Source organism: Scyliorhinus canicula, chromosome 15 (assembly GCF_902713615.1).
Source record: "Scyliorhinus canicula chromosome 15, sScyCan1.1, whole genome shotgun sequence".
In the NCBI taxonomy this organism is placed as follows: Eukaryota; Metazoa; Chordata; class Chondrichthyes; order Carcharhiniformes; family Scyliorhinidae; genus Scyliorhinus; species Scyliorhinus canicula.
Genome location: NC_052160.1, coordinates 70,990,350 through 71,018,048, shown reverse-complemented (window position 1 = coordinate 71,018,048; position 27,699 = coordinate 70,990,350). Strand labels below are relative to the sequence as shown.

At 46.3% G+C, this 27,699-nt stretch overlaps 1 protein-coding gene and 1 pseudogene across 1 annotated transcript; both read left to right on the top strand.

The window, feature by feature from the left end:
- The first annotated feature begins 109 nt into the window (after nt 1-109).
- Nucleotides 110-25,612, top strand: LOC119979074 (lipopolysaccharide-induced tumor necrosis factor-alpha factor homolog). Its single transcript, XM_038821071.1, has 3 exons — nt 110-141; nt 11,127-11,421; nt 25,260-25,612. Exons 2-3 carry the CDS (start codon nt 11,147-11,149, stop codon nt 25,366-25,368), a joined length of 384 nt encoding a protein of 127 aa, XP_038676999.1. The 5' UTR covers nt 110-141; nt 11,127-11,146; the 3' UTR covers nt 25,369-25,612.
- Nucleotides 25,613-26,245: 633 nt separating this feature from the next.
- Nucleotides 26,246-26,395, top strand: LOC119979170 (annotated as a pseudogene).
- The last annotated feature ends 1,304 nt before the right edge of the window (nt 26,396-27,699 follow it).

Here is a 27,699-nt window from a genome sequence, read left to right as displayed (position 1 = left end):
ATCAGCTTTTCTTTTCAACACAATAACGCCAGTTAAATCCGGCCACTCCCACTCTGATACATGAAACTTACCTGGATTATTGGAGCCCATTCTTTACCGCTGGCAATTCACTGCAGACGTTCTCTTCTTTCTGGAAAGCAGGTTTGTAGTTCAGGAATCATTAACGAAACAAATGGTCTATTAATGGTCTAAATAATATCTGTGATGTTAGAAATATTTGTCACTGCTTGTAAATGTTACCTATTCTTTTTTTTTAATGTGCAGTGATTTACCAGGCTTCTGGATTTTTATGTATTTTGTTTTCTTGGAATTTCGAAGTTTTGGGTCCACCTTAAAAAAAAACAGATTTAAGTAAGAAGTCGGATAACGGGCTGGTCAATTGCCCCTTTGCAGCTAATTTGGTGAAGAATGTTCGGAGGGTTTTTATTACGATTAGATCTTTCAGGAATATTGGGTTAAGTCTGTCCAAAGCTGCGACGACTGGATGATTTCTGTACTTGGTTTTTTTGGGGGGTGTCAAAGATGTCAAAGGGGCGTGTGTAATAACTGAGATTTTAGGGACATTGATTTTTGAGGGAACAAATTGCCCTGGGGTTAGCTGGGGCAAAGCAGGCCATCTAATAGAGCTTGGATCAGTCAACACCCCGAGACACTCGCATCCATTTAGTGGCACAAACCCACAGACTATTGTATGTGTCTGAATTTTAGATAAATTAATCTCATATATTTAGCAATTTAAGTGTCATCCAAACCAAATGCACTCCTGTTTCTCAACAGAGATAATACAAAATATTCCAGGTTGTGTTTTTGTATCAAATGTGTGAAGGATTAAGAGTGATGGTTTCTGCTGGAGTTTTCAAAGCAGGCTAATATTGTCAGTGAATATATGAGCAGTCACATTAGGGGGAGAATGTTTGCTCTTTTATAAACTTAGAGTATCCAATTATGTTTTTTCCAATTAAGGAACAATTTAGCGTGGCCAATCCAACTACTCTGCACATCTTTTGGGTTGTAGGGATGAGACCCATGCAGACACGGGAAGAATGTGCAAACTCACACGGACAGTGACCCGGGGGCCAGGATCGAACCTGGGACTTCAATGCCGTGAGGCTGCAATGTTAACTACTACACCACCATTCCACCCTAGGCACTGAATGTTTAATGGAATCTTTAAACATCTTCTGCCATTGAAACTGTTCATTAAGAAGTCTTACAACACCAGGTTAAAGTCCAACATGTTTGTTTCAAACACTAGCTTTCGGAGCACTGCTCCTTCCGAGTGCTCCGAAAGCTAGTGTTTGAAACAAACGTGTTGGACTTTAACCTGGTGTTGTAAGACTTTTTACTGTGCTCACTCCAGTCCAACGCCGTCATCTCCACATCATCAAAACTGTTATAACCCCCACAAGACTCACGGGGTGAGCCGATCGATATCCCGTAGGGCTCATGGAATGCAAGCTGAGGGGCGGAGGCCCAACAGTGGGCTCCTTAATTCCCCGAGATAAAATAGGGAGCCAGCATCTCAGGATGGTCCCGGCTGGGACTTGGAGTGTGGCTTAGTCGCTGTATTTCCTAACTGTGAATCGGAAATAAACTATTTTTGACTCACCTTTTCAGGACTTGTCATAATATGCACTCATACACAGGCAGTGATAGACACCCAGGCTAGCCAATCAACACACAGGACAGAACAATCACAAGACAGAACACTAGAGGGGGGGGGGGGGCTTCCTACTATAAAACACACGAGGCATCAGCACTCCGCCTCTTTCCACTGGTGACAACTGTAGTGACAGTCAGGGTGTATATATTAGTTACAACCTTCTACACGCGGCTCAGGGCTAGCCTGATCGAGTTAATTTGAGTTAGCATAATTAGATTAGTAGAGTGTCAACCCACAGCAAGCTGTGTGCCTTGTTACAGAAGTTCAATAATGCGTATTGAACCAACGTCAAAGTTTGGTGTCTGCTTTCCAGTCTTACTGCATCCAGTTGCAGTCCGTGTTGCCCCAGGGTCAATAACACAACACAATAGAAACTAAACCCGGTGCAATTCTATCAGAAGTGGCCAGAAAAAGCCTGCAAATTTTTCTTTGCCCAAGTGATGGATCTCAGTGTCTATTCGGAACCCTGGATACCCATTATCCCTTCTCAGTTCCCAAATAACAAGTCAAGGCTGTGCTTTTTGGCAAAGTCCACTTGTACTTTAAAGATCCCAACTAGCCCTGCAGTAAGCTAGTCAGATTGATTGTCTTTAGCGAATGCAGTAGTTGAGTTTTCATTCAATTACAGATCGTATAATTCTTCAAATCATAATACACAGGATAAAATAACTAAGTAATTTAAACAAAAGAAAGATGGCGATTAGGAAAAGGGAGCAGCAAAGGAAATATATTTCAGAAATATAGATGGGGTGATCCCAGGATGAGTTTTTCCATCCCGGTAAGTGATTCTTAAGGAGATTATTATCTTAAGGTCTAGCCTTCTTGGTACTTCTGAGACATTAAGATAATTTACTCAATTCAGCCAAAATGTCTGTCCATCAATTTAAGAGATACATGTATTTAAATGTATTGGTACAAATTTCCCATTCCATTGCTTGCCAATTTTCCAAATTTTCCACACCTGCATCTAACATTAATTGGAAAAACACAAAAAAGTTTTTGTTAAGGCATTATCATCCAAGACTGGCTGTTACCATAGAAACAGGACTACTCGTACTGTACAACAATGGGGCCTTTTAGCTAGTTGACGTCACTGACCTTGTAGCCTCAAGCAACTTGCAAATGTGAAACTTAAGTTGAAGACAGAAATTAAAGTCTATGATCTGGATGAACCCTTAATGGATTCCCAGCTATTGTTCTACTCCAGTAATGCTTAATATGATTATAGTTAATTATTCTTAATGGGTTCTCATTTAACCCTTTTACCTCTATCATCTTCCCTTACTCTCATGATTATAGCTGACTAGAAAAGTCAATTTCTATCACCAAGTAGTTTGGGATTGCACAGCTCAATGATGACCTGACTGGTTAGTAACATTTGAGGGTCGTTGATTGGCCATTGTGTCAGAACACTCCCGTTGGGGGATACGAGAGGCTCGCCCAGTTTGAATACAGTCGATTTTCCTGGTTGGAAGAATTGATTTATTGGTCATGGTGCTGGTGGTGGAAAGTTTTGGAGCTCAAACATGTGGCATGTGCTGAGATAAAAATTAAGTGTTCAAGAAAGGAGTGGGAAAGAGGGGAGTGTGAGAATGAGGGAGGGGAAATGGAGAGTGAAAGAGACAAAGGGAATATGGAGAAAGAGAGAGAGAAAGGGGAAAATGGAGAGAAACAGCATGAGAAAGGGGGAAGTGTGAGAGAGACAGGAAATGGAGAGAGAGTGAAAGAGACAGTGTGAGCAAAGGTGGGGAAGTGTGAGGGAGTTGGAAAATGGAGATATTGTGGGTGAAAGGGGAGGATGTGAGAGAGAGGACAGAGGGGAAATGGAAAGAGACAGACAGGTTACAGAGGAGGGGATGTATGAGGGAGACAGGGAAAATGGAGAGTGAGAGAGACAGAGGAGAAAATGGAGACAGAGCGAGACAGTGTGGGAAGGGGAAGTGTGATGCAGACAGAAAGGAAATTGGAGAGTGTGGAAAAGGGGAGAATGTGAGAGGAGACAGAGCGGAAATAGGGCGGGATTCTCCGAAATTGCGGCTAAGTGTTGACACCGGCGTAAACACGTTGGCGTCGACGGGCCCCTTGGCCCAGCGATTCTGTAGTCTACAGTGGGCCAGCAAGGCGCCGGAGTGTTCCGCGCAGCTCTGGCTGCCGATATGAGGCCCTGCACTTCCGGCTGCGGGTCCGCACATGTGCGTGGCAGCTAACTGTGGCGGCGGCCCGTGCAACATGGCGGACCCATACAGTGGACCAGCCCGTACAATATAGGCTCCCGCAGATCATGCCCGCCCTCCAATCGGTGGCCCCCCATCGCGAGCCTGGCTGGCCTTGAGGCCCCCGCGGTGACAGATCCCCCCATCCCCACCAGGGCGGCCGCGGACTGCGTCCGCAACTGCCACCCCAAGGGCCTGCTGCATGTTAGAACCACGCCGGCAGGAACTTGGCCAGCTGCCGGCTGAGAATCACCGCGGGGGCCTCTTTCAATGGCCCTCAGCGGCGCCACATCGACCGCGCACGACTGGCAGCGATTCTCTGCCATTATCCGCCCCTGCACTGAGCACAATTTTGGCGCAGAGTATCAGTGAATTGTTGCCCTGGAAAGTGACTGAGACAGTCTGGGGAAAGTGAAGAGTGTGAGGAGAGAGTGTGGGAAAGGAGAGAACATTACAGTAAACAACACAAAAATTGTTGTGTTGATAATTTTCTGTCAACTGCAGGAGGATATCAATGGTCTGGCCAGGGGTGGCACGTGGAACAGTGATTGGCACTGGGACTATGGCGCTGAGGACCCGGGTTTGAATCCCGGCGCTGGGTCACTGTCCGTGTGGAATTGCATAGAATTTACAGTGCAGAAGGCATTCGGGCCATCGAGTCAGCAACGGCCCTTGTGTAGCCACCGAAGTTGGCCGTTCCCTGAATACAAAATGGAGGAACGCAAAGCATGCAGGTTAAAATGGACAATGTTTGCAGCACCAGCAGTCTGCACCAAGCAGGTGTGCATTCTGTCTGCTAAGAGAGCAGACAGCACCGAAACGAACATTCCGCATACTAATGAGGCAATCTCCGGGATAGTTAGCATATTAATGGAACGATTCCAGAGACAATGGACACAAATGGGGAAGTAACTGCAACATTGTAAAGGATACCAGACATCCCGGCACCAGCGGGGTTCGAAAACAAAGAGCCTGAAAGCCCACCCAGTAGCTAAGGAACAGCCTCAGTATTGGGGGGATTCAAACATATTGATTGGGAAGAGACCCAATTGATTCCAAGCAGGTAAGGGAGTCCGCCCAAAGGGGCGCGGATCCCTGGGACCTATAAAAGACAGGTCCCACACTTAGTTCGTTCTTCTTGTCCAGCCCTCCTCTCTCCTTGACCAGCACTCCTCCGTGGACCAGCACCTCGACCAGCTTTTGCCAAGAAGACCTTGAAGGAGAGAGAGGAGAGGTTTGGGACAGCAGCCGCCAGCAAGTAAATGTCTCACAACGATCGCTACCAGAGATAGACACTCCTGACCCCTTTTAACATACCAACCTGACGTCAGCAGACCAGAGCAGAGCAAGAGGCCTTGTTCCCTGATCCGGCAGTTCCTTCGAGATAAGTATTAGTTTATTTAGCGATAGGAATAGTTTAATCCTCTTAGCGTGTGCATGGGTAGTTTTATAATTGTATTATAATAAACTCAGTTGTTTGAACTTACTAATTGGTGTATGGTTTTATTGCTTTGAACTTCACCTTGAAACTTGTGGCGGTATCTTAACGATACCTGGCGACTCCAGAGCTAAGTAAAGAAACAGAGCCAAATTGAGTGTTAAGCACACTCACCCAGAACGAGCAACATTTAGAAAGAGCACCCTACCCAAGCCCACACCTCCAACCTATCCCAATAACCCCACCCACCTTTTTGGACACTAAGGGCAATTTATCATGGCCAATACACCTAACCTGCTGAGATACCCTCAATTACGACACAGGAGAGAAGATAGATGATTCAAAGGCTTTAATCATCTGAGAATTGTACAGCAGCTGCGAAGTGTGCTCATCACATGCTGCCGAGTGAGCCCCATCCTAAATACCATTTCCTGGGGGCGGAGCCAGAGGCGGAGTCCCCCAGGGTTCCAAGCCCGGTCTTAAAAGGCCAACGCATTAAAGGTAAGGTACCATTATAGCAGCTACTGATAACATTCATCACACCTGCACATCTTTGGATTGTGGGAGGAACCCAGAGGAAATCCACACAGTGGGTTTGCACATTCTCCCCTTGTTGCGTGGGTTTCACCCTACAACCCAAAGACGTGCAGGTTAGGTGGATTGGCCATGCTAAATTGCTCCAAAATAGGAAAAAAATAATTGGGTACTCTAAAATAAAATTAAAAAATCAATGGACTGGCCAGATGGGCAAAGAAGTGGAAAATGCAATTAAACCTGGGGAAATGTGAAGTGATGCATTTGGTGAGGAAACAAGGCAAAGGATGACAAAATAAATGAGAAGAGACTGAGAGGTGTAGAGGAAGTGAGAGACCTTGGAGTGATTGTCCACAGATCCCTTAAGGTAACAGAACAGATTGATAACATTGTTAAGAAGCCATTTGGAATCCTTTCATTTATTAGGCAAGGTTTAGAATATTTGAGCAGGGAGATTGTGCTGGAATTATATAAAACACTAGTTAGGTCACAACTTGAGTACTAAGTGCAGTTTTGGTCTCCCCATTACAGAAAAGATGTCATTATATTAGAGAGGGTGAAAATCCAGTTAATAGTTACCACGCAATATCGCTAAGGTGACGAAGTCTGGGAAAACGCCTCTTCCTGGATCAGCGAAGCAAAAAACTGCGTCTTATAGAGGAGAATATCTGTAATCTGCTGTGCCTCTAAATGTTAGATGGAACAGGCCTCTATGGTTCGGATCATAGATGGAAGTGACCTGTCTGCCCGTTGGATGGAAACTAGCCTCCTTCAACAATGAGGGTGCGAGCAGGTATACTGTTTAATCACTTTGCTATTCTCCTCTGTGGACTCAGCTGTCTACCTCGATCAAATTCCTTGCCTTTTGAAGTTATAATTTGTATAGCCCCACTGATCTCTTGTAAGCAATATTTTTGACATAACCATTCACACCTCATTGTCTCTAGACCCCTGCTAATCTGGTTACTGGGCAAATCACATTTTATTATTCCTCTAGGTGCCTGCTAGTGTTGTTACGTTTCTGTTATTTTATTTTTATCTCAAATTTACTGTTAATCTCATTAATCTTCCACATTCCTGACAGATGATGTTGTCAGGACTGGAAGATGAGTAGAGGCCTGAAAGGATAGTGGCAGAAACCTACAGACCGAAAGCTGGAAAATATGACTAGGCTGGGTGTCTCGTTTCTCAGACAACGCAGGCGCAATGGGCCAAATGGACTCTTTCTGTGATTCTAATAGAGAATTGGGAACACATGGACTTTTGCTGTATGGCTGACCAGGAACTCTCCCAGTCTTTGCGTCAGGCTTATTAGAAGCATTTATAGGGTGCTTGGCCATCAAGTCCTGAACTGGAATTTACCTGGAGCTTGTGACCCATAGTAGCGATGCGACCCACTGCCCTACAAGACTTCTTGTTATTAGCACCACTAACTCTTTGATATATCTGTATATTAAGCTATGAAGATTAACCCAGCTGCACAGGGCAAAAGTTTGCAGGTGATCTCAAATTGGATAGTAAGTAAGCAATGAGGTGGATAGTAACAAACTTCAGGAGGATAAAGAGAGAGTGATGGGCAGGTAATTGGCTGATGAAATTTCCTCAAGAGACATGGGAAGCAAGTGCATTTTGTTGGACAGCTCGAAGAGAGGCAATTTAAAAGGTACAATTTTAAAATGGCTGCCGAATTTTGCCTCACGTCACCACTGTGTTGGGAAGGTGCAGAATGGTATAGGAATCCTACACAGTTATCAGGACTGCGCTGCCTGGACAGGAGGCAGAAGTAGATTAAATAGTAAATTTCAATAGAAAATTAGATAAATACATGGTGAGAAAAAATGACCGATGGGTTTGTTTGGATAACCCTTTCAAATGAAGAGGAATGAAGAGTAAAACGACCTCCTCATTCTGTGATTGTTAGGATTTGAAGTGGGAGGGATAGATCCCTAGAAAGAGAAATACATAAAATGAGAATGCACACGGATGTAAGAAAGGAATTAAGAGATAAATGTAGGACCAGGGAAAGAGAGATTGAGATGTAATATTTTGACTTTGCATTTTTATCTTAACTCTTTTCTGCTTTCCTCTGAATGCAATCAGCAGTAACCTGAAGTCTGCTTTTAAATAATATGGCAGCAGTCCAAGATTTTAGTCACAAATTTGTTACATAAACAAGATGAAATGGGCCATAAACTCAAGGCTATGTGGGAGCAAGATTAATATACTCACACAGTGAGGGAGTCAGCAGTGGTAACCAGGCAAGTGCTGGCTGATGTTCATGTACTGCTGATCTTCCATGTGCTGCATCACAAGTGTATATCTTAAATCATCATGGGCCACAGCACCTGGAGAACTGCATTGTCCCATTATTTGAGGAGGGATGTAATTGCATTTGAGGCAGTTCACAGGAGGTTCACTCGATTGATTCCAGAAATGAGCTCGGACGGGATTCTCTGTGGGCTGATGCTGAAATCAGGAATCGTTCGTGAAGCCGAAATCATGGCGGGAGCCAGGGGCATGCCAATTTTCAATGCTCCGGCGCCTCGACAGCGGCATCAATGCGTTCTACTCAACACGTGCAGTAAACGTCATTACTAGACATTACATCACTACATTATCATTACATCACTAGAGGACCTGCCGTGATATTCGCTCGGGCATCCGCAATGCTCCGGCTCCGCCAGGGGGAATTCCCGACGGCGAGAGTCACCTGTGTTTTTACAAATCGGGAAACAGCAGGCGTTGTGGTTGGTGAGGGACAGAGAGGAGGTAGGTTACACAGAGGCTGCCGGTCTTGCCGGTGGCAGGGCTGGTGGGGATGAGGGGTGGGGGCCAGGGCCCCTCGCCAAGCCTGGGGGTGACCAGCGGATGGGCCGTGGAGCCGAGGTGACTTCCCACGGAACTGGGCCTGCAAGGCAGCCACCTTGCCGTGCACCCCACTCACCGCCCATGGCGGCCATTGGTTGTTTAGAGTGATACCGGCCGTATGGGTGTCCCCACCCCACCGCCCCCACGCCCCGGCCCGCCCTTCACCAACTCGTCCCAACCCACCCCAACTGGCCGCCACCCACCAGCGGGCCCACCCAAGGGTAATGGCCACAGTAGCCCTGTAGGAGGGCAGTGGACAAGGGGCACAGAGCGTACCGCTGGTCTGGGTAGTGCCAGCCACTGGTACCCCTGGGTTGGCAGTAACAACGGGTCTGGTCCATGGGATGAAGGTTGATGACAACCCGTTCTGGGATGAGCTCTGGGATGAACTCTGGTGCTCCACATCATTCGGCGGCGTCTGACTCCTGCCGATAGTAGCACTTTCCACCATTCACCTCGGCGAGCTGGCCATTCCATCAGATCCCTGGGTGGTGGAGGTGGAGATGGTGGATGAGATGTTGGAGTGGGATGGGACGGGAGATACCGGAGCAGTGAGCGGTGCCTGAACTCCAGTCTCTGGGCCAACCCACCCACAAAGTCTGTCCAACTGCTCATGATTGATGGGACCGCCCTTTCCAGAAGCCCAAATCTCACCTGGATGGCAGCTAGTCCCTGAGGTTGGTCCGCCCTCTGACCGTCCGCCCCCTCTGGGGTTCCTACCTCCACCTGATGTACTGGAGCATTTGTGTGGTGCGCACCAGAGAGTGTCCAGGAGCTTCTTCACTAAGGTGTTCAACCAATGTGAGGGTCTCTGGAATGGTGGAGGGTGTTGGAGACAGCTGTGATGGGAAGTCAGTCTCGTCCCCGGACTGACGCTCCGGGTGTCTTTGTCTGCGGGTCGAGGGCTCCCGTCAGTGTCTGTATCCTCCTCCCCCTCGCTGCTTTCCTCCTGGAGTTGGGGTTGTGATTGGAGTTGAGTGACACCAGAAGAGTCCTCGTCATTGCCATGTGATCCTGTAAGACACAAGACGTGAACGCATGATTGGACTGCGGGTTGTGGTGCTGGGTAATGGTGAATAAGGCAGTGGGGGGAGATGGAGGGCAGTTTCGCAGCAACGAAGACAAAGAACAAACAAAGAACATACAGTGCAGAAGGAGACCATTCGGCCCATCGAGCCTGCACCGACCCACTTAAGACATCACTTCCACCATATCCCCGTAACCCAATAACCCCTCCTAACCTTTTTGGTCACTAGGGACAATTTATCATGGCCAATCCACCTAACCTGCAAGTCTTTGGACTGTGGGAGGAAACAGGAGCACCCGGAGGAAACCCACGCAGACACGGGGAGAACGTGCAGACTCCCAGCAGGGAATTGAACCTGGGACCCTGGCGCTGTGACGCCACAGTCCTATCCACTTGTGTTACTGTGCTGCCCCAAATGGCTGGCCATTGGCTGCTGGTGGGATCTTCAGGTCCTGTCACTGACAACGGAGTCTCCCGTTGTATGCACCCATTGCCACTGGGAAATAGGCAGCGGGTGTTCACCAATGGCAGGACCAGACTATCCAGGCAGCGGAAACAGGCTGAATGTTCTGGCCTCTGAATAATCAGGGTATCTCTGACAACAGCTTGCAGATTTCCCTTCTTAAGTGTGCATATGCAAATATTACAGTTTGTTTTACCCTAGGGCAGTGAGCACGCCCAAACTCTGCACCATTATATCTTTATTGATTGTTAGCAAAATATTGTGGTGCAGTATTTTAGCAGATTTGTTCAGCCATTTCCTTGAAAGAGTTCATGAGTGAGTTACATTGTTAGAGGAATTCCATATCAGCAGTTTCTTGGTACAATAGTCCTTTCAATTTGAAAGCTGATTGTTTGTAAGAAAATTAAAAAATTACAAATATTTATTTCTTTTTCATCTGAAACCGAACCTTGAGACGGCAAGGTAGCACACTGGTTAGCACTGCTGCCTCACAGCTCCAGGGTTCCAGGTTCAAATCCGGCCTCAGTGACTGTCTGTGTGGAGTTTGCACTTTCTCCCTGTGTCTACGTGGGTTTCCTCCGGGTGCTCCAGTTTCCTCCCACTGTCCAAAGAAGTGCAGGTTAGGTGGATTGGCTGTGTTAAATTGCCCTTAGTGTCCAAAAAGGTTAGGTGGTGTTACTGGGTTACGGGGATAGAGTGGAGGCATGGGCTTGGGTAGGGTGCTCTTTCCAAGGGCCGGTGCAGACATAATGGGCTGAATGGCCTCCTTCTGCACTGTAAATTCTATGATTCTTTGATGCAGATCCTACAGCCTGGGTGTGTGAAAATAACCACTTTAGAAAAATCCATTATTCTCTTGTGGCAAAATATATACCTGTCGATGGTTCTAACATTTTTTCATCTCCTTGACAATCATCCAGGGAATCTACAATTGCAAGCGATGAATGTCACTCCAGTACCAATGCAAGCTCAGTTCCAGCAAGGACCATGGCAGCCATCAAATGTGATCATACATCAACACAGTGCCCCAGCCCAGCCAGTGCCTATAATTGTACAACAGCCAGTACGACCTGTGTTTGTTGCTCCGTCTTTCACTGACCGTCCTGCTCGCACAGTTTGTCCAAACCCCAGCTGTGGGTATGAAATTATGACTCAGCTCACCTACAAAGTAGGTCTCCTGGGTTGGATCATTTTTGGTACAATGATATTCGTGGGGTAAGTGCTTTGAATTTTTTTCATCGCTTATGCAATTTATTATTTGTGAATGGGTTTAAAGGCTATCTTCAATTTATTCTTTATGAATGGGTTTAAAGGCTACCTTCAATCTATTCTTGTGAATGGGTTTAAAGGCTATCTTCAATTTATTCTTTATGAATGGGTTTAAAGGCTACCTTCAATCTATTCTTGTGAATGGATTTAAAGGCTATCTTCAATCTATTCTTTGTGAATGGGTTTACAGGGTATCTTCAATCTATGAATCACATTAATGATTTAGACGAGGGGAAAAAAATGTAATATCGCCAAATTTGCAGATGACACCAGGTTGGGTGGGAGGGTGACCTGCGAGGAAGATGCAGAGATCCTTCAGTGTGATTTGGACAAGTTGGGCAAGTGGATAAATGAATGGCAGATGCATTATAATTTGGATAAATGTGAAGTTATCCAATTTGGTAGCAAAAATGAGAAGGCAGACTATTATCTGATTGGCCATACATTAGGAGAGGGGAATGTGGAATGAGACCTAGGTGTCCACGTACACCAGTCACTGAAGGTAAGCATACAGGTACAGCAGGCTGTAAAGAAGGCAAATTATATGCTGGCCTTTATTGCGAGCAGATCTGAGTACAGGAGCAGGGATATCTTGCTGTAATTATACAGGGCCTCAGTGAGGTCGCACCTGGAATATTGTGTGTAGTTTTGGTCTTCTTATCTGAGGAAGGATGTTCTTGCTGTGAAGGGAGTGCGGCAAAGGTTTACCGGACTGATTCCTAGGATGGTGAGACTAATGTATGAGGAGAGATTGAATTGGTTAAGATTGTATTCACTGGAGTTCAGACGAATGAGGCGGGAATCTCATAGAAACCTATAAAATTCTGATAGAACCAGACAGCATAGATGCAGGAAGGATGTTCCTGATGGTGGGTGTGTCCAGAACCAGGGGCACAGTCTGAGAAGACAACCCTTATTCGAGGATGTGGCTTGGAACCCCACCTCAGCTGGACATGACCGGCAATGTAAGAAATGTCTGGAAAATGTTTAAACAAATGTTCGATTTGTATAATCATAGCTAATAGTGTAGCAGCAGCCTCAGACGAAATTAAAATAGCAATGCTCATCGCAGGACATGAAGCGAGGAAAGTATATAATGGATTTAAATACTCAAAAGATGAAGACAGCAACAACTTACAAATAATACTAAACAAATTTGAAGAGTACTGTATGGAATTTGAACAGCACGGTATGCTCAGAGGCCAAACTGCACAGAGACTGAGTGATGCAAAACTCAAACAATCACTAAAAGAACAGAAAGAGTTCAGTCAAGAAATCGCGAGTGAAAAGTACAGATCAAAAAGAAGAAAAAACTTGAATCTTTCACGAAGCCAAAACGCTGAAATCCAGTCCAGATCGAAAGGAAAAGGTAACTTACAACTTTCAGAAAGAAAAAAACGCTGAAATCCGCGATAAAATGGCGTCGGAGCACATTTTACAGTCTCTGGGAGACACAAAACTAAAATCTGCATCTGTGAATGCGCAGGAAACAGAAGCCGCGCATGCGCAGTTAAAAAAAGTTTGCGTTGCTGATCGTTATGCGCATGCGCAACCCGTGCATGCGCAGTCTCAAAACGTTTTGGTCGTGGATCGTTATGCACGTGCGCAAGCCGCGCATGCGCAGTGGACACAAAACCGCACAGTAAAGGAAGGCCAATTTGCGCATGCGCAATCAATTCCTACGCATGATGTCACGAGCGTCATGACGTCTGAGGATCCGGACCACGCCCACTTAAAAGGGAAATGCCAGAAAATTGAAAACAAGATATTTAAAGCTATAAAACCAAGTTTTCTTGCCTCAGAACACAGAAAAACGCCTGAACTTAAACCAGCAGTTGAAAATAACTCTCACAACACCCTGGAAAAAGCAGTCTGCACCACCCAAAGTGAAGAGAACAAAAAGAAATCCGAAACAAAAAAAGATGATTTGTTTTTCGAAGAATACTACTCAGACATGGCTGAGTTATTCGGATATGCTGATCACAGCATCAGCGACACGGTCGCAAAGCTCAACACGAATCTACTCGTGGTAGATGAATCCAACACCATGGTGCCATGGCAGATCGTCGATACATTAGATGACAGCAATACCCAAGACGACGCCACACAGAGAGCACAGGAAGACTCCACAGAGAGAGCGATGACAGGCTCCACAGTGAGAGTAATGAAAGACTCCAAAAGGGATGCAAGCAAACACTCCCTGGTGAACACCATGCATGAACAAGACCATGAAGGTCAACCCGCCGTATCTGAGCAACCGCAAGCAGACTATGAAAGTCTACCAAGCTCACATAATCAAGAAGAAGACAATGTACATCTACCCACTGCATGCAAAAACAGTGACAAGGTGATCACACTCGACATACAGGAGGTACAGGATCACAGCGAGACTGACAGTTCTCAGCTTGTCTGTACAGAAGCACAGAGTAGGGCCACCCAAGAATCCAGAGAGACCACGCCAACAGAAACCATGCAGATTTTGACTCCAGAAGAGGAGCACCAAGAGTCCAGTGAGACCACATCAACAGAAACCACGAAGATTTTGACTCCAGAAGAGGAGCGCCAAGAATCCAGAGAGACCACGTCAATTGAAATCATGAAGATTTTGATTCCGGAAGAGGAGCACCAAGAGTCCAGAGAGACCGCATCAAATGAAATCGTGAAGAATTTGCCTCCAGAAGAGGAGCACCAAGAGTCCAGAGAGACCGCGTCAAATGAAATTGTGAAGAATTTGCCTCCAGAAGAGGAGCACCAAGAAAGCAAAGACGACGAATCAAATCCACCACAAATGACTGATGTCACCAGCATCAATGCAACATCAGATCATTCTCACTATTCTCGAGACGAAACGTTCAATGTAACAGATTCCACAAAGGACACTCGCACCAATAACTGTGACAATGACTCAAATTATCCACACGGGACACTCATTGAGCATAACAAGAAAAACAAAAGCCACAAGAAGCACAGCAGAAATGAGAACAACAACAGCAAGAACAAAAGCAACATGAAGCGCGATAAGAACAACAAAAATCGCAAGAAGCACTGCAGAAACAAGAACAACAACAGCACCAACAAAAACTACAAGCACAACGACAAAAACTACAAGAAGAACAACAAAACCAACAAGTAGCATAACAAAGATAGTGACAACAACAAAGACAGAAACGACACAAACAGCAACAAGAACGGCAACGAAAACAACAAAGACAGGATCGACAGAAACAACAGCAATGAAACAATGACTTGTACAAAATGGTACAACTCTGCACATGAAGGACAATGCCACAGCACACTGCAAAGCAATGACAAGTCTACAAACATGCCATGGGATGACAAAGAATCGTACAAACTCACATCTGCTCCAGAACAAGCAAGCACACCAGCTTTCAAGGCAGATGACATACTAAATCGATACCACAAGCACAGAAAAAAGTCCATATCAGTCAACATCTGTGGTTCAACCATGTAAACACCTCGGGATGGCATATTGGTTACTTAAAATAACAAGAACACCGACAACATTCACAATGGAGTTGCAATATCAATATCACCACGTCAACAACAACAAAAGAAAAAACTCAGTGAACAAATTCATCAAGTTTGGACACATAAATGTTTTTATTAAGATTGGACTCATAAATATAAATTGGCTTTGTAAAATATGCAATAGCACCATCACTTGTATAGATACACATATCATAAGTAACTGTTTTGTACAATTTTCTTTAACGATGTACAGAAAATATTTAAAGAGAAAAGGGGGATGTGGTGATTGTGTATCAGTGTAGATGCAATACAACTGAGCAAGCACTAGAGGGAGCACAGGAGAGCTATAAATACACAGGGACAGGAAGTGAGGACACACTTCACAGAAGGCAGAACTGGGAGCAGGACACAGGACAGGCAGGCAGCATTTGAGGTAGCCGTAAGTTAAGCTCTGAAGACAGAACAAATTCACAATAAAGCGTCTTCTCCACCTTTGAGACTATGAGCTTTATTAAGACACGAGGAACAACACAACAGGGTAGACCATTTAGGACAGAGATGAGGAGAAATGTCTTCACCCAGAGCGTCGTCAGCTTGTGGAATTCATTAGGAAGTAGTTGGGGCTACTGTGCGCTAGATTCTACATTTGGGAGACTATGGGTGGGATTCTCCTTCCCGCCGCATCCGTTTTCTGGTGCAGTGGGCACCCGCCGGCAGGATCCTCTGTCCTGGAAGCCGGCCAATGGGGTTTCCCATTGTGGGCGCTACCACGCTGTCGGGAAATCCGTGGGCGTGAGTGCTCTGCCGCCGAAGCAGTTGATCCCACCGACAGAGTTCTCCCGCCGGAGCTGAGTTGCGTCAGTTTTACGTCCCCCTTTCGTTTGTAAACCGGATGCAATTCAGTATTCACGGCATGTAAATTTTCCTATGGTGTGGAATACGAGGGATTCCCAGGGAATCTCGCTATCGGGCCGCCATGCTTAACGGCAGCCAGGTTGTGGGCCTACAAGCCCCCCGCACTGTAAATCGCCTCCAATCCTCCTCGTCCACACCGCAAATCAACCCAGACCACCCCTGCACTGCACATCAACCCCCCCCCCCCCCCCCCAGCACACCACAAATCGGCCTCTACTCCCCGCACATTGGGACCCCTGTAATAGGAGGACCTCTCACAGGGCCTCCCTGCTTAATGCCACCCCCTCCACAGACACAGACTCCTCTAACCTGAATAGGGTCCCCTGTCTGGAAGCTAAAGAGCAGTCTAGACAGGGGCTGTGGGGAGCATTATAGCTGTAAAACTTATCTTGCAGCTTCACATGTCCATTCTTCGAGGGAGAGTAGCTGTGCCTGCATCTGGTTCCCACAGATCCGCTACTGCAAGCCATTCGTGGCTTTTGAGTTTTTGTCTGTGATTGACAGCTTGACAAAACCATCTGCAGCTTTGATCCATTCATATCCTTTCACAGTTCAGTGGCCTAAGTGGTGAAACCCAATGTTTGCAAACATTGACCATATCAGAGAGGTAAGTGCAGTGAAATCACACGGTTGAGGGTTTACATCTGGCAGTGGGCTACCACATCAGGACCACGATGGTAGAGGCCACAAGTGAATCTCTGCCACGTGACTGCCGGCCACGGGGAGCAGAGAATCACGGGATGGTGGAGCAGAGGGTGCCAGGCCCGCTGAATATGCAAATATGCCATGATGACACATTTGCATTTATTTACATGCTCCAACTGCCGTGCGGCGTGGGAGCCGTTCACATCGATAGCGGGTGTTGGGGTGTGGGGGGGGGGGGGGGGGGGGGGGGCGTGGAGCATCAAGTGGGCACAGATTCCAATTTTGCCCTCGCACCCAATTTTCCATCCCATTAGGAATGCATTCCAGGCACCCTGGGACAGAGAATCTAGCCCTGTGTGTTTTCAAGAAGCCATTAGATATTGGCGAAGGGGATCAGAGGAAATGGGAGGAAAGAAGGATTTGGCTATTGAGTTTGATGATCAGTCATGATCATAATGAATGGTGGAGCAGACTCAAAGGGAATGGGTTGACAGCATATCTTCAATCTATTCTTTCTGAATGGGTTTACAGAGAATCTTCCCCCAGCATCGATAGACATTCTGATTCTGGACAGAGGGCTTGTAGATTTTGACAATGTGGCTTTGTACCATATTCCAAGGTTGGATCATTTAACTCCTTTTACGAGATACTGATCTAGTTAGTGGCTGCAAACTGGAGCTTTCCGCAACGGGACAGACTCATGTGACACTTCACAGGTAAGTGGTCCAATATATGGGTAAAGGAATCAGTCTTTCCATAGAATCCATAGAATCCCTACAGTGCGGAAGGAGGCCATTTGGCCCATCAAGTCTGCACCGACTCTCCGAAAGAGCACTTCGCCTAGTCCCACACCCCACCCTATTCCCGTAACCCAAAATAACCTGCACATTTTTGAACTGTGGGAGGAAACCGGGAAAACTACACAGAAATGGGGAGAGTGTGCAAACTCCACACAGACAGTCACCCAAGGCGCTGTGAGGCAACAGTGCTAACCAGTGATTGACTATAAATTATTTCAAACTATTTATCAGCCGTTTAAAACTGCATGGGAGGAGGTGGAGCCACTGGGAGACTGAATAATAAGTTTCGTCACAGACGGAGACTATGCAACCCAGTCATGCCTGTATCGGCTCCTTTGAAAGAGCTATGGAAAGAACAAAAGTAATAGGAGCAGGGATAGACCATATGTGCCCCAGACTCTGCTCTGCTATTCAACATGATCTTGGCCTAACCTCTATGTTAGCTGCACTTTCTTGCCCGCTCTCTGTATCCCTTGAATCTTTTCCTGCTCAATATACTCATTGACTGAGTAGCCACAGCCCTCTGGGTAGAGAATTCTGAAGATTTAGAATTGTCAGAGTGAAGAGATTTCCCATCATTTCACTGAAGAATGGTGGCACCTTACACTCAGACTATGACCACTAGTTCTAGACTCTCCAACCAAAGGGGGAACAGCCAATCAGCGGCCCTCCTGGGTGCGGTCGACTCGATTGGGAACAGAGTCCTAAGCACACAATTAGCCGGGTGTTTCCCGGTACTTGTCACGCCGAGACTACACTATCGAACAGCCATTCAGGTAGATTGCATTTAGTCCCGTTATCTGCACTGAGGAGCTCCGATGACGCCTCTGGCACTTTCTTCTGCAATGCGGGTCGACCTCTGAACCCTTGGCCCATCTCCCCAGACAGACGTGCCCCCCCCCCCACCCCAGACACACCGCGTGCAGGTGATGGGTGTGAGCAAGCACTCAGCAGACAGGTAGGGTCAGACTATGGCATAAATTGAGGAGCACCGGCACCCAGTTCTCTGCGGATTATCATCACCCCATTGCTCTCGACAGTGACCCACTGACAATGCCGGCACAGTCCCAGCACCCTGGAACAAAGTGACACATACCCTGGGAGAGTTGGAAATAGCAGGGGGGGGGGGGGGGGGGGGGCGGGAGGAGGAAGCAAGCGATGATGGACCAGGACATGTCCGAAGTGAAACGGGCAAGTAGGAGGACCTCCCTGGCCCTCTAGGCGTGCCGGACTCTCAACGCTGCCGTCTGTCCTGCAATCTCTGGCTAGCCCTCCAGTTCAACCATGGCATCGTCCTCCAGCCCCATATCATCCTCATCCTCATCCACCTCAGAGGTGGGCACAAGTTCCTCATTCCCAACCTCCAGCAGGTCGCCCCCCCCTGCTGTGCCAGGTTGTGGAGGACACAGCAGACCACCACAAAGCGGGTGACCTTCCAGGCGATGTACTGCAGGTGTTATGGACCAGGGTTTAGAAACTCCAAAGTGTATTATGAAGTTCACCTGACTATAACTTTTATGTTGAATTTGGCTCAAATGAGTACAAATGCCCTAACCTCAGGTGGGATTCAACAGACTCCCTAGACACTTTAATCAAAACAAGGTTTATTCTAAGAATATAGTTATATATAAAAATATATATATATATATAAACACTCTGTAAGAATTTTTAGCAATCACAAACAGAAAGACACAGCTACAGTAATCTATGTATAATACTTAATGAATTCCCCCTTAACTGTTCCAATTCAATAACAAAATCCAATAAACCCAACACCCCTATTCAAGGGTATGGCCCAGCACATTGCATTCTAACTTGAATAGGATTGGTCTTTTCCTGAAATTATGATCCGGTCTCAACCAGAAGACTTAAACTCCTTTCCAGAAAGCAAACTATATCTTTTAAGTTACCACGGCATGCCACAACCTGTTTACTTCTGGAACAGTTTTTAAAATGAAAATATAGAAAGATAGGGAACACTTATTTTTCCTTGAGTCCACAGCAGTCAAACTGAAACTGAAACCAAAACACTGCATACAGCCCAGCTCCACCCACACAATGACATCACTGAAGCCAAGTGATAAGACAAAAACCTTTCTTAAAAGGACACACACATGACACAGGGTGCCACAGGAGCGGTCGAGATATCAGAATTGCATTTTGAGCAATCCGATATACCGCTCAATGACAGCCAGGGTGGCCACAAGTGCCTCGTTGTACCAGGTCTCTGCTTTGGTCTCCGACATCCGTACTGGCGTCATTAGCCAGGTCCTCATAGGTACCCCTTATCTCCCAAAAGCTAGCCGACCATCCTGCGGTGGTCCTTGAAGAGGCCACGAATGTGGACTGCCCCAGGATGTAGCTGTCGTGCAGGCTCCCTGGGAAGTGTGCACACATGTGTATGATGTTCATGTGCTGGTGACACACGAGCTGTATGTTCACGGAGTGGAACTCCTTCCTGTTAACATAGGGCACTCCCAGATGGCTCGGTCAGCATAAAGTAGCATAAGTGCAGCGTTCCAACCGCTGGACCTGGGCATTCCGACGATGGCAGAGAATCCTGCTGCCCGGGCACCTTGTTCAGTTTTGTCCATGTCAAAGTTTATATAGTTCTTTGTTCTCTCCCCAGACAAACAGGGCATCTGTGGGCTGTGGCCTGCGAGATGCTAAACAGGTCCTCGCTCGAGTGCTGGAATGATCCCGAGGCATCAAAGTTCAGGGCTGCAGTGACCTTGAGGGCCACAGAGAGCGGGTGTCCTCCTCCTCCACGTGCCAAGTCTGTGAGGACATGGTCTTGTTGAGGTGGAGCCTGCTGTGGCACAGGCTGTCTGTTCTTTATTCAAAGAACCAGCAACACCTGTGCACCCTGAGCTGTTGCGTTTTTAAAGTGGAGTCTTAATTGGCGCCAGTGTGACCACTTGCCGGGGAGGCTGCTGAATCATGTGAGGCTGTTGGATAAATGGTCGCTCCCATTAATTGTATGGAAATAGGGTTTAAGTGTTGATGATTGATTTCTTGCCACATGGGATCCAAATTTCACCTACGGGAGCGGGCCGGTTGAGTCACAAACTGTTTGCTGCCTGGCATGGTTCTCGTTTTCGGCCTCACCCGAAATTCACCGGCCTCGTTGCACTTGAGCGAGTGCACAACGAGGACGGGGATCCTCCCGAAGTGCGTTCGGGCGGGGGGGGGTGGGGGGGGGGGGGGGGGGGGAGGTCGGGGATTGTTCCAGCAAGCAGGGTTCCCCAATGTACAAAACAGGGCTATCTGCGGCCTCGGCCGCGCGTTCCCCGTTCGGGCCTTTTATACAATGTGAGTCGCGTTGAATAGCCATGTGTTTCCCAGCACTGCGAGCGCTGGGAAAGACATGGCTAAATGCGCTCGCTAGGAGGCTTTGCTCCCTTTTGGGAGAATAGCACCCTCTATCTCGCTCACATACAGTGGTGACTTTTCATATTGGTTGCCCCACCATTGACTTTCCAAAGGCTTTTTGGTGGCTTTCGACGGTGAAGTCACCCGCTGCTCCTGTGTATTTTCAACCCTGCTCTGAACACCCACATTTATTAGTCACCCACCTTTTATAAAAATATTCTGCTTTTAGATGCGTCCTATCTAATTGGATTATTTCCCTCTTCCCAACATTATAGTCCATCTTTCAACTTCTTGCCCAATCACTCGCCTGGTGTACATCTCTTTGCAGTCTCTTTATATCCTCCTCACAGCTTACCTCCCCACCTAGTTTTGACTCATCAGCAAACTTTACATTACACTCTGTCCCTCACTTAAGTCATTGATATAGATTGTGCATAGCTGAGGTCCCAGCACTGATCCTTGTGGTATTCCACTAGTTATAGCCTGCCATCTGGAAAATATTTGTTCCAAATCTTTGAATCCAGTCCATGAACCAATCCTTATTGCATGCAAACATGTTACCACCAATCCCATGAGTCTCAATGTCGTGTAACAGCCTCTTTTGTGCTCCTTATCAAATATCTTCTGAAAATTCAAATATACCCCACCCTCAAAAAACTCAAATAGATTTGTGATTCAAGATTTCTCTTTTATAAAACCGTTTTGATTTGCCTACTCATAATATGATTTTCCAACTGGCCGATTGTCGCATGGAAATTATATTTTTAGTATTTCCCTAATACTGATGCAGGCTAACAGGCTTATAGTTCCTTGTTTTCTTTCTCCCTCTTTGAACATGTTGCATTTGACACTTTCCAAATCACATGGGCTGAGAATTCTGGAACGTCAAAACCAAAACCAAAACATCCAACATCTCTGCAGTGGGCCGGACCAACCCGAATATGGTTGGGTGGGGAGAGAGGCCATCCTCTATTCCAATCTCTCAGTTCCTCTGTCTCCGTTGCATCTTTTCTGAATCTGCAACCTTCCACAACAGTATTTCTGAGATGTATTTTTTTCCTCAACTGTGGATTCTCACCCCACCATGGTTGAGCAGTTGACTGTGTCCACCACATTTCCCGCACTCCTGTTCTCACCCCTTCCCCTCCCAGATTTGTTGGGGGTGGTGGTTGGGAATGGTGAGGGATTGCCTCAGCGAGACTTGGAATATCCACGGCTGATTGTAAAGGATTGGAGAAAGATGGGGGCTGGAGATCGTAGGGAGCCATCTAATTGTAAGGCACACAGGTGCAAGAGTAGAGTCTGGGGGACCAGCCAGGGATATACCACCTCACCAAGGTTTGGCTACTTTTTGGTGTTCTATATCTCAGCCCCTCATTCAACCACAGGAGTTACACCGGCTGAGTTGCTCATGGGCCATCGGTTGACAAACCTAGTTGGACCTTGTATTTCCAAACTTGGCGGGAGGAGACACCACTCCTCCCAGATGAGTCAGAGGTCAGACAGGTCATTCCGGGTGGGATTCCCAATTTTGGTCTGCCATTTTGCAGGACGTTCACTGCAGTTAAAAGGATGGGTTGTGGCCCGGTTTGGGCCTGTATCATATGGTCGATGTTAACGGAAAGTCCGTTAAGAAGAACATCGGCCACCTGAGGAGTTGAGGGGTGATGAACGCAGAGTGGAGTTGATGAGTCACTGAGTTCTACAAGCACCATGAATATTCCTGTAACTTGTTCCAGCCACTTCTGTTCAACCAGCTGTGTCAGTCGATGGAGGCAGGGCGAGTTCGCACGCTGTTTAAGTGGTCCTGCCTGAGGCAGCATCAACTGTGGATCACCCAAATCACCCAAAAGAATGCTGAGCCTGTGGCTGAGCTTCAGGGTTCTGGGACGATCCAGAGGGCCCCAGACCAATTGACTTTCTGATGGACTCTTTTTCCACGGTTGTCACTGTTAACAATTGTTACTTTAGTACATAGTTATGGGGAAGTGGATTAAGGGAGTTAAGGGGGAGGGATGTGGTAGTGCGATCCCTTTAAGGAGACAAGCTTCACTGATCACGTGACCAGCTCGGAGCCAAGCGTGCAGAAGCAAGCAAACACCAGCCAATGGGGTTTTTACGCGGGGCCCTGGCAGCAGGAATCCAGGCAGGGAGCCGAAGTGTTAAGACTGTTGTGTGGTGTTTCATGTCTGTTATCTAACTGCCTTTGCCCTGCATCAATGAACCCCATAGTTAACTATTGGAAGCCTCCAGGGTATGTCGCGAGCCACTACACCTGTAAATGATAAAAGCTCTTTAATTTTACATGTACTTTTCAGGATATATGTGCTGACCCTTCTGAATTCTTGCATGGTAGTGAATCTGCACAGTTCATTAGTGGGATTCTCCGGTTCACCAGCAGGGTTTTCTTGGGCAGCATGCACTCATCGGCAGTGGGGTTCCTTGTTCCCAACACCTCCCAATGGGATTTCCCATTGTGGCCACCCCACACCGCTGGGATACCTGCGAGTGTGCGCTGCCAGCGCAACGGAGATACCCGCTGGTGGACAATCTTTTGCCTTTTAAATTCTCTCACAGAATGTGACATTTCTTGCTCATCCATAGCTTCCGCTCCCCATCTTGAATACAACTGTGTGGCTTGTGCGGCCATAGCAGAGGGCAAAGAAGAATCTATCACATTGCTGTGGGTCTGGGGTCACATATATCGTCCATAGCAGGAAATGAGGATAGATTTCCATGCCTTAAGAACTTTATTGAACAAGATGGGTTTTCAGTGCAAATCACCATTACTGAGACTAGCTTTTTATTTGAAGTTTTTATAATTGATTAAATTTCTGTGGTGAGATTTGAACTCATGTCTCTGATCATTAGTTCAGTAACATGACCACAGCGTTAGTATACCCAATCACAAAGGGAGCTAGCACCCTCCAATAATGGTTAAAGGATTGATCACTGAAATGGAGAATAACTGTAGAATTCTGAGGTGCAGAGGGTTTTAGGTGTTCTCATCCACAAAGAGCCAGCACATAATCAATAAGGCGAATGGAATACTGTCCTACAAGAGGAATTGTATATAAAAGTAAGGATATTATGATTCAGTTACACAGGGCATCGGTGAGATCATGTGCAGGATTTATCGTGTGTTTGTTAGCGATGGAAGGCGGCTCGCCAGCATGAACTACCGGTCTCGCCGCTGTCAACAGGATTTCCCCTTGACAGCACCCCTCGCCACCGGGAAACCTGTGTGCCAGCGTGGGACCGGAATTTCCCAGCAGCGTGAACAGCCGGTAAATCCCACCCCATATCTTGAATACTCTGTGCAGTTTTCATCTCTTAGTTGAGGAAGGATATAAATGGGTTGGGGATGGTTCAGAGGTTTACGAGATCGATACCTGGAATGAGCGGGTTGTCTTATGAGGAAAAGTTGGACAGACTGGGGTGGTTTCCACTGGTGTTTAGAAGAGTGAGGGGTGACTTGATTGAAGTCTATAAGATCCTGAACGGTCGTGACGAGGTGGACGTAGAAAGGATGTTTCCTCTTATGGGTAAGTCCAGAGCTAGGGGCGTAGTTAGCACTGTTGCTTCACAGCACCAGGGTCCCACGTTCAATTCCTGGCTTGGGTCACTGCCTGTGCAGAATCGTCACATCCTCCCTGTGCCTGCATGGATTTCCTCCGGGTGCTTTGGTTTCCTCCCACATGTCCTGAAAGATGTGCTGTTAGGTAATTTGGACATTCTGAATTCTCCCTCAGTGTACCCAAGCAGGCATTGGAATGTGGCGACTAGAGGATTTTCACGGTAACTTCATTGCAGTGTTAATGTATGCCTTCTTGTGACAATAAAAATAATTATTATTACAAAATTTAAAGGGTAGAATTCCAATATCCAGAAGTCAGAATTCCAATAGAAATGTCTCATTCTTGCACCTTTACCAATGCACTTTCCTACACTCTCGCCCATGTAGAGCCTGCAATAGGAGTTTTGTTGTTCTCACCAAGCGGTCTCATTGCATCTAATCCCCTCCCGCCCCAATGCTCTGTACTCCTTTAAGTACATCACACCCTTTCACCTCCAATGTGTGAGTTCATAGAATCTGCGGCCATTCGGCCCATCGAATCTGCCCCCGCCCTTGGAAAGAGCACCCTACTTAATACCATGCCTCCACCCTGTACCCGTAACCTGACCTGACCTTTTGGACACTAAGGGGCAATTTAGCTTGGCCAATCCACCTAACCTGCCCATCCTTGGACTGTGGGAGGAAACCGGAGCACCCGCAGGAAACGCATGCAGACATGGGGAGAAAGTGCAAACTCAACACAGTCACCCAAGGTCAGAATTGAACCCGGGTCCCTGGCACTGTGAGGCAGCAGTGCTAACCACTGTGCAATCTTAACTTACATTCCTAATTCCTTCACTTCATTTAAGTTCTATATTGCTGCAAAGGAAATACTGAGGTAGAGATCCTTATATACAGGAATTGATTTTGCAAACCCTTATTGAATTACTCAATTTGTAATGTTAACCTTTTCTCTGTATTGAAAGTGACACTGTGCTTTTTGACAGATGCTGGCTGGGCTGCTGTTTGATTCCCTTCTTTGTAAATGGTCTGAAGGACGTGGAACACACTTGTCCACGATGCAGTTATAACATTTACACCTACAAGCGCATGTGATAATCACTGGTCGGGGTGACTCTTGTTCTCAAGTTTGGCTGAACACAACATTTTTATGGAGGTCAAACTTTGCACGTTCTCTGAAATGACTCTACTTCGTTTACAAATCTATTTGCTTTGGGATTTATTGATCAGCAATAAGTTAATATACCATTTTCAATTAACTGTGTATTACTTTATAAATGTCCTACATCAGGCTGTTTTTATACATCAACTATTATTTCAGACCAGTATCTAAGGAGTGTGCCTCATAGTTTGTAGATCAGAGTTATACTGTTGACTGTGCGTCAATATACATGCATATCTATTTGGGCGAATGAACAACACTTTGATCAACCGTGATCAATTTATAATGTCCAACGGTTAGGCAGAGTTACGGTGATGGGGCGGAGGAGTGGGCATAGGTGCAGTGTTCTTTCAGAGGGTTGCTGCAGACTGAATGGGCCGAATGGCCTCCCTCGGCACTGTAGGGATTCTATGATTAATAATATATAGTTCCAGGAAGTCAACCTAAATCATTTTAAAGCTGTAGCTTTATGTCAAGCCAGGGTTAGACTAAAGCAAATGGAAACTCAAATGTCTGGAATGAAGCTCATAGATTATTTTAATGGGCTGTTAATTAGATTCAGATACAAAGATGAAGGACATTGTTTAATTTACCTTGTGCACTTATAAAGAGAAACTGGTGGTACACAGGGAGAGTAGGAAGGAAGCAGACATATGCTATGCGGCATTTGATCAATCAAGCTATTATCAAGAAAATTATTTGTGTCCACTTTCACCCATCACCAACTGCTTTAGGATTGTGTTAACAGATTGGGTTTCATGTTACTTGGCTTTATCATGCTGGAGATTCTGTTTGCTCAATTTGTGTCAATTAGTTACCTGGCAGGGGTGATCAAGAAGGTGGTCCGTCCAGGACGGGGCTAGCCCATTGCACTTCGGGTGTGCTGACGCTTGTGATGTCCCCAAATGCGGGATACCCGACTGCAAAATCTGTGGTCGTGGGGGACTGTGTTGGGCGGCAAGGTAGCATAGGGCTTAGCACTGTTGTTTCACAGCACCAGGGCCCCAGTTTGATTCCCGCTTGGGTCACTGTCTGTGCAGAATCTGCACGTTCTCCCTCTGTCTCCAAGTTCTCTGGTTTTCTCCCACAAGTCCCAAAACACATGCTTGTTACATGAATTGGACCTTCTGAATTCTCCTGCTGTGTACCCAAACAGGACAAGTGGAAGTTGAACCGAGCTGAAAGTCTTGAGCTGTTGTAGCCAAGGAGAAAAGCTAGTCTGAAGAATCACAAGAATGGGAGATGTACTTTTAAGGCACAAATTCTGTTACTGTGGCTGGCTACAAATCTGTTCATCCAGAATGTACTTTGCTGTAATTGTGTGGAATGAGAATTAGAATACTGGACTATCAGTGACCAGCAAACTGGAGGTTGTCGGACTGTAATGTTCGGTAATACTTACCAAAATATACACAAAACTATATATTATGTTGTGTTCATTTGCATGAATTTGACATTTGTGATTTTCAATTTCCCAAATTGACATTTTAAAATTTTATTCATCTACATGAATTATTTTCTACATGTTTACGGCTGGGTTTTATACTTTGCAAAGCAAAGTGTTAGTAATTATTTTACAAAAATATGCAAATATGTATCTTACAAAAATTGTGACAAATAAAACAACCTAACTGCAGTGTTTATCGTTGTTTGAGCTCTCACACTCTTGTGCAATGTACTTATTATGACACACATGCAGAATGCATATAATGCATAACATAGTACATAAGTACATGATATAAGAACTGTTTCATGTTTCAGGGCAGCACAGTAGCACAGTGGGTAGCTCTGTTGCTTCACAGCTCCAGGGATTCAGGTTCGATTCCCGTCTTGGGTCAATGTGTGTGTGGAGCCTGCACGTTCTTTCCATGTCTGAGTGGGTTTCTGCCGGGTGAACAAAGAACAAAGAACAGTACAGGAACAGGCCTTCGGCCCTCCAGGCCTCCACAGACCATGACACCTGCCTAAACTAAAACCGTATGCACTTACATAATCCATATCCTTCCATTCCCACCCTTTTCATATATTTGTCTAGATGCCATTTAAATGCCACTATCGTACCTGCTCCCACTGAGAATGTGAATCAAGGGTTAATAGCTAGAACAATCCAGAATTAATGGGACACATTAGTGGAAAGTTACTAATAAGGGAGTTATTATTGAATTTGTGAGCCGACTCATGACAGTAAGCCAAATAGCCTTGAGAAACAAGGAAGATGGCTGGATGACGGAATATGAAATGTGGGAGCCATTGATAAAGTGGCT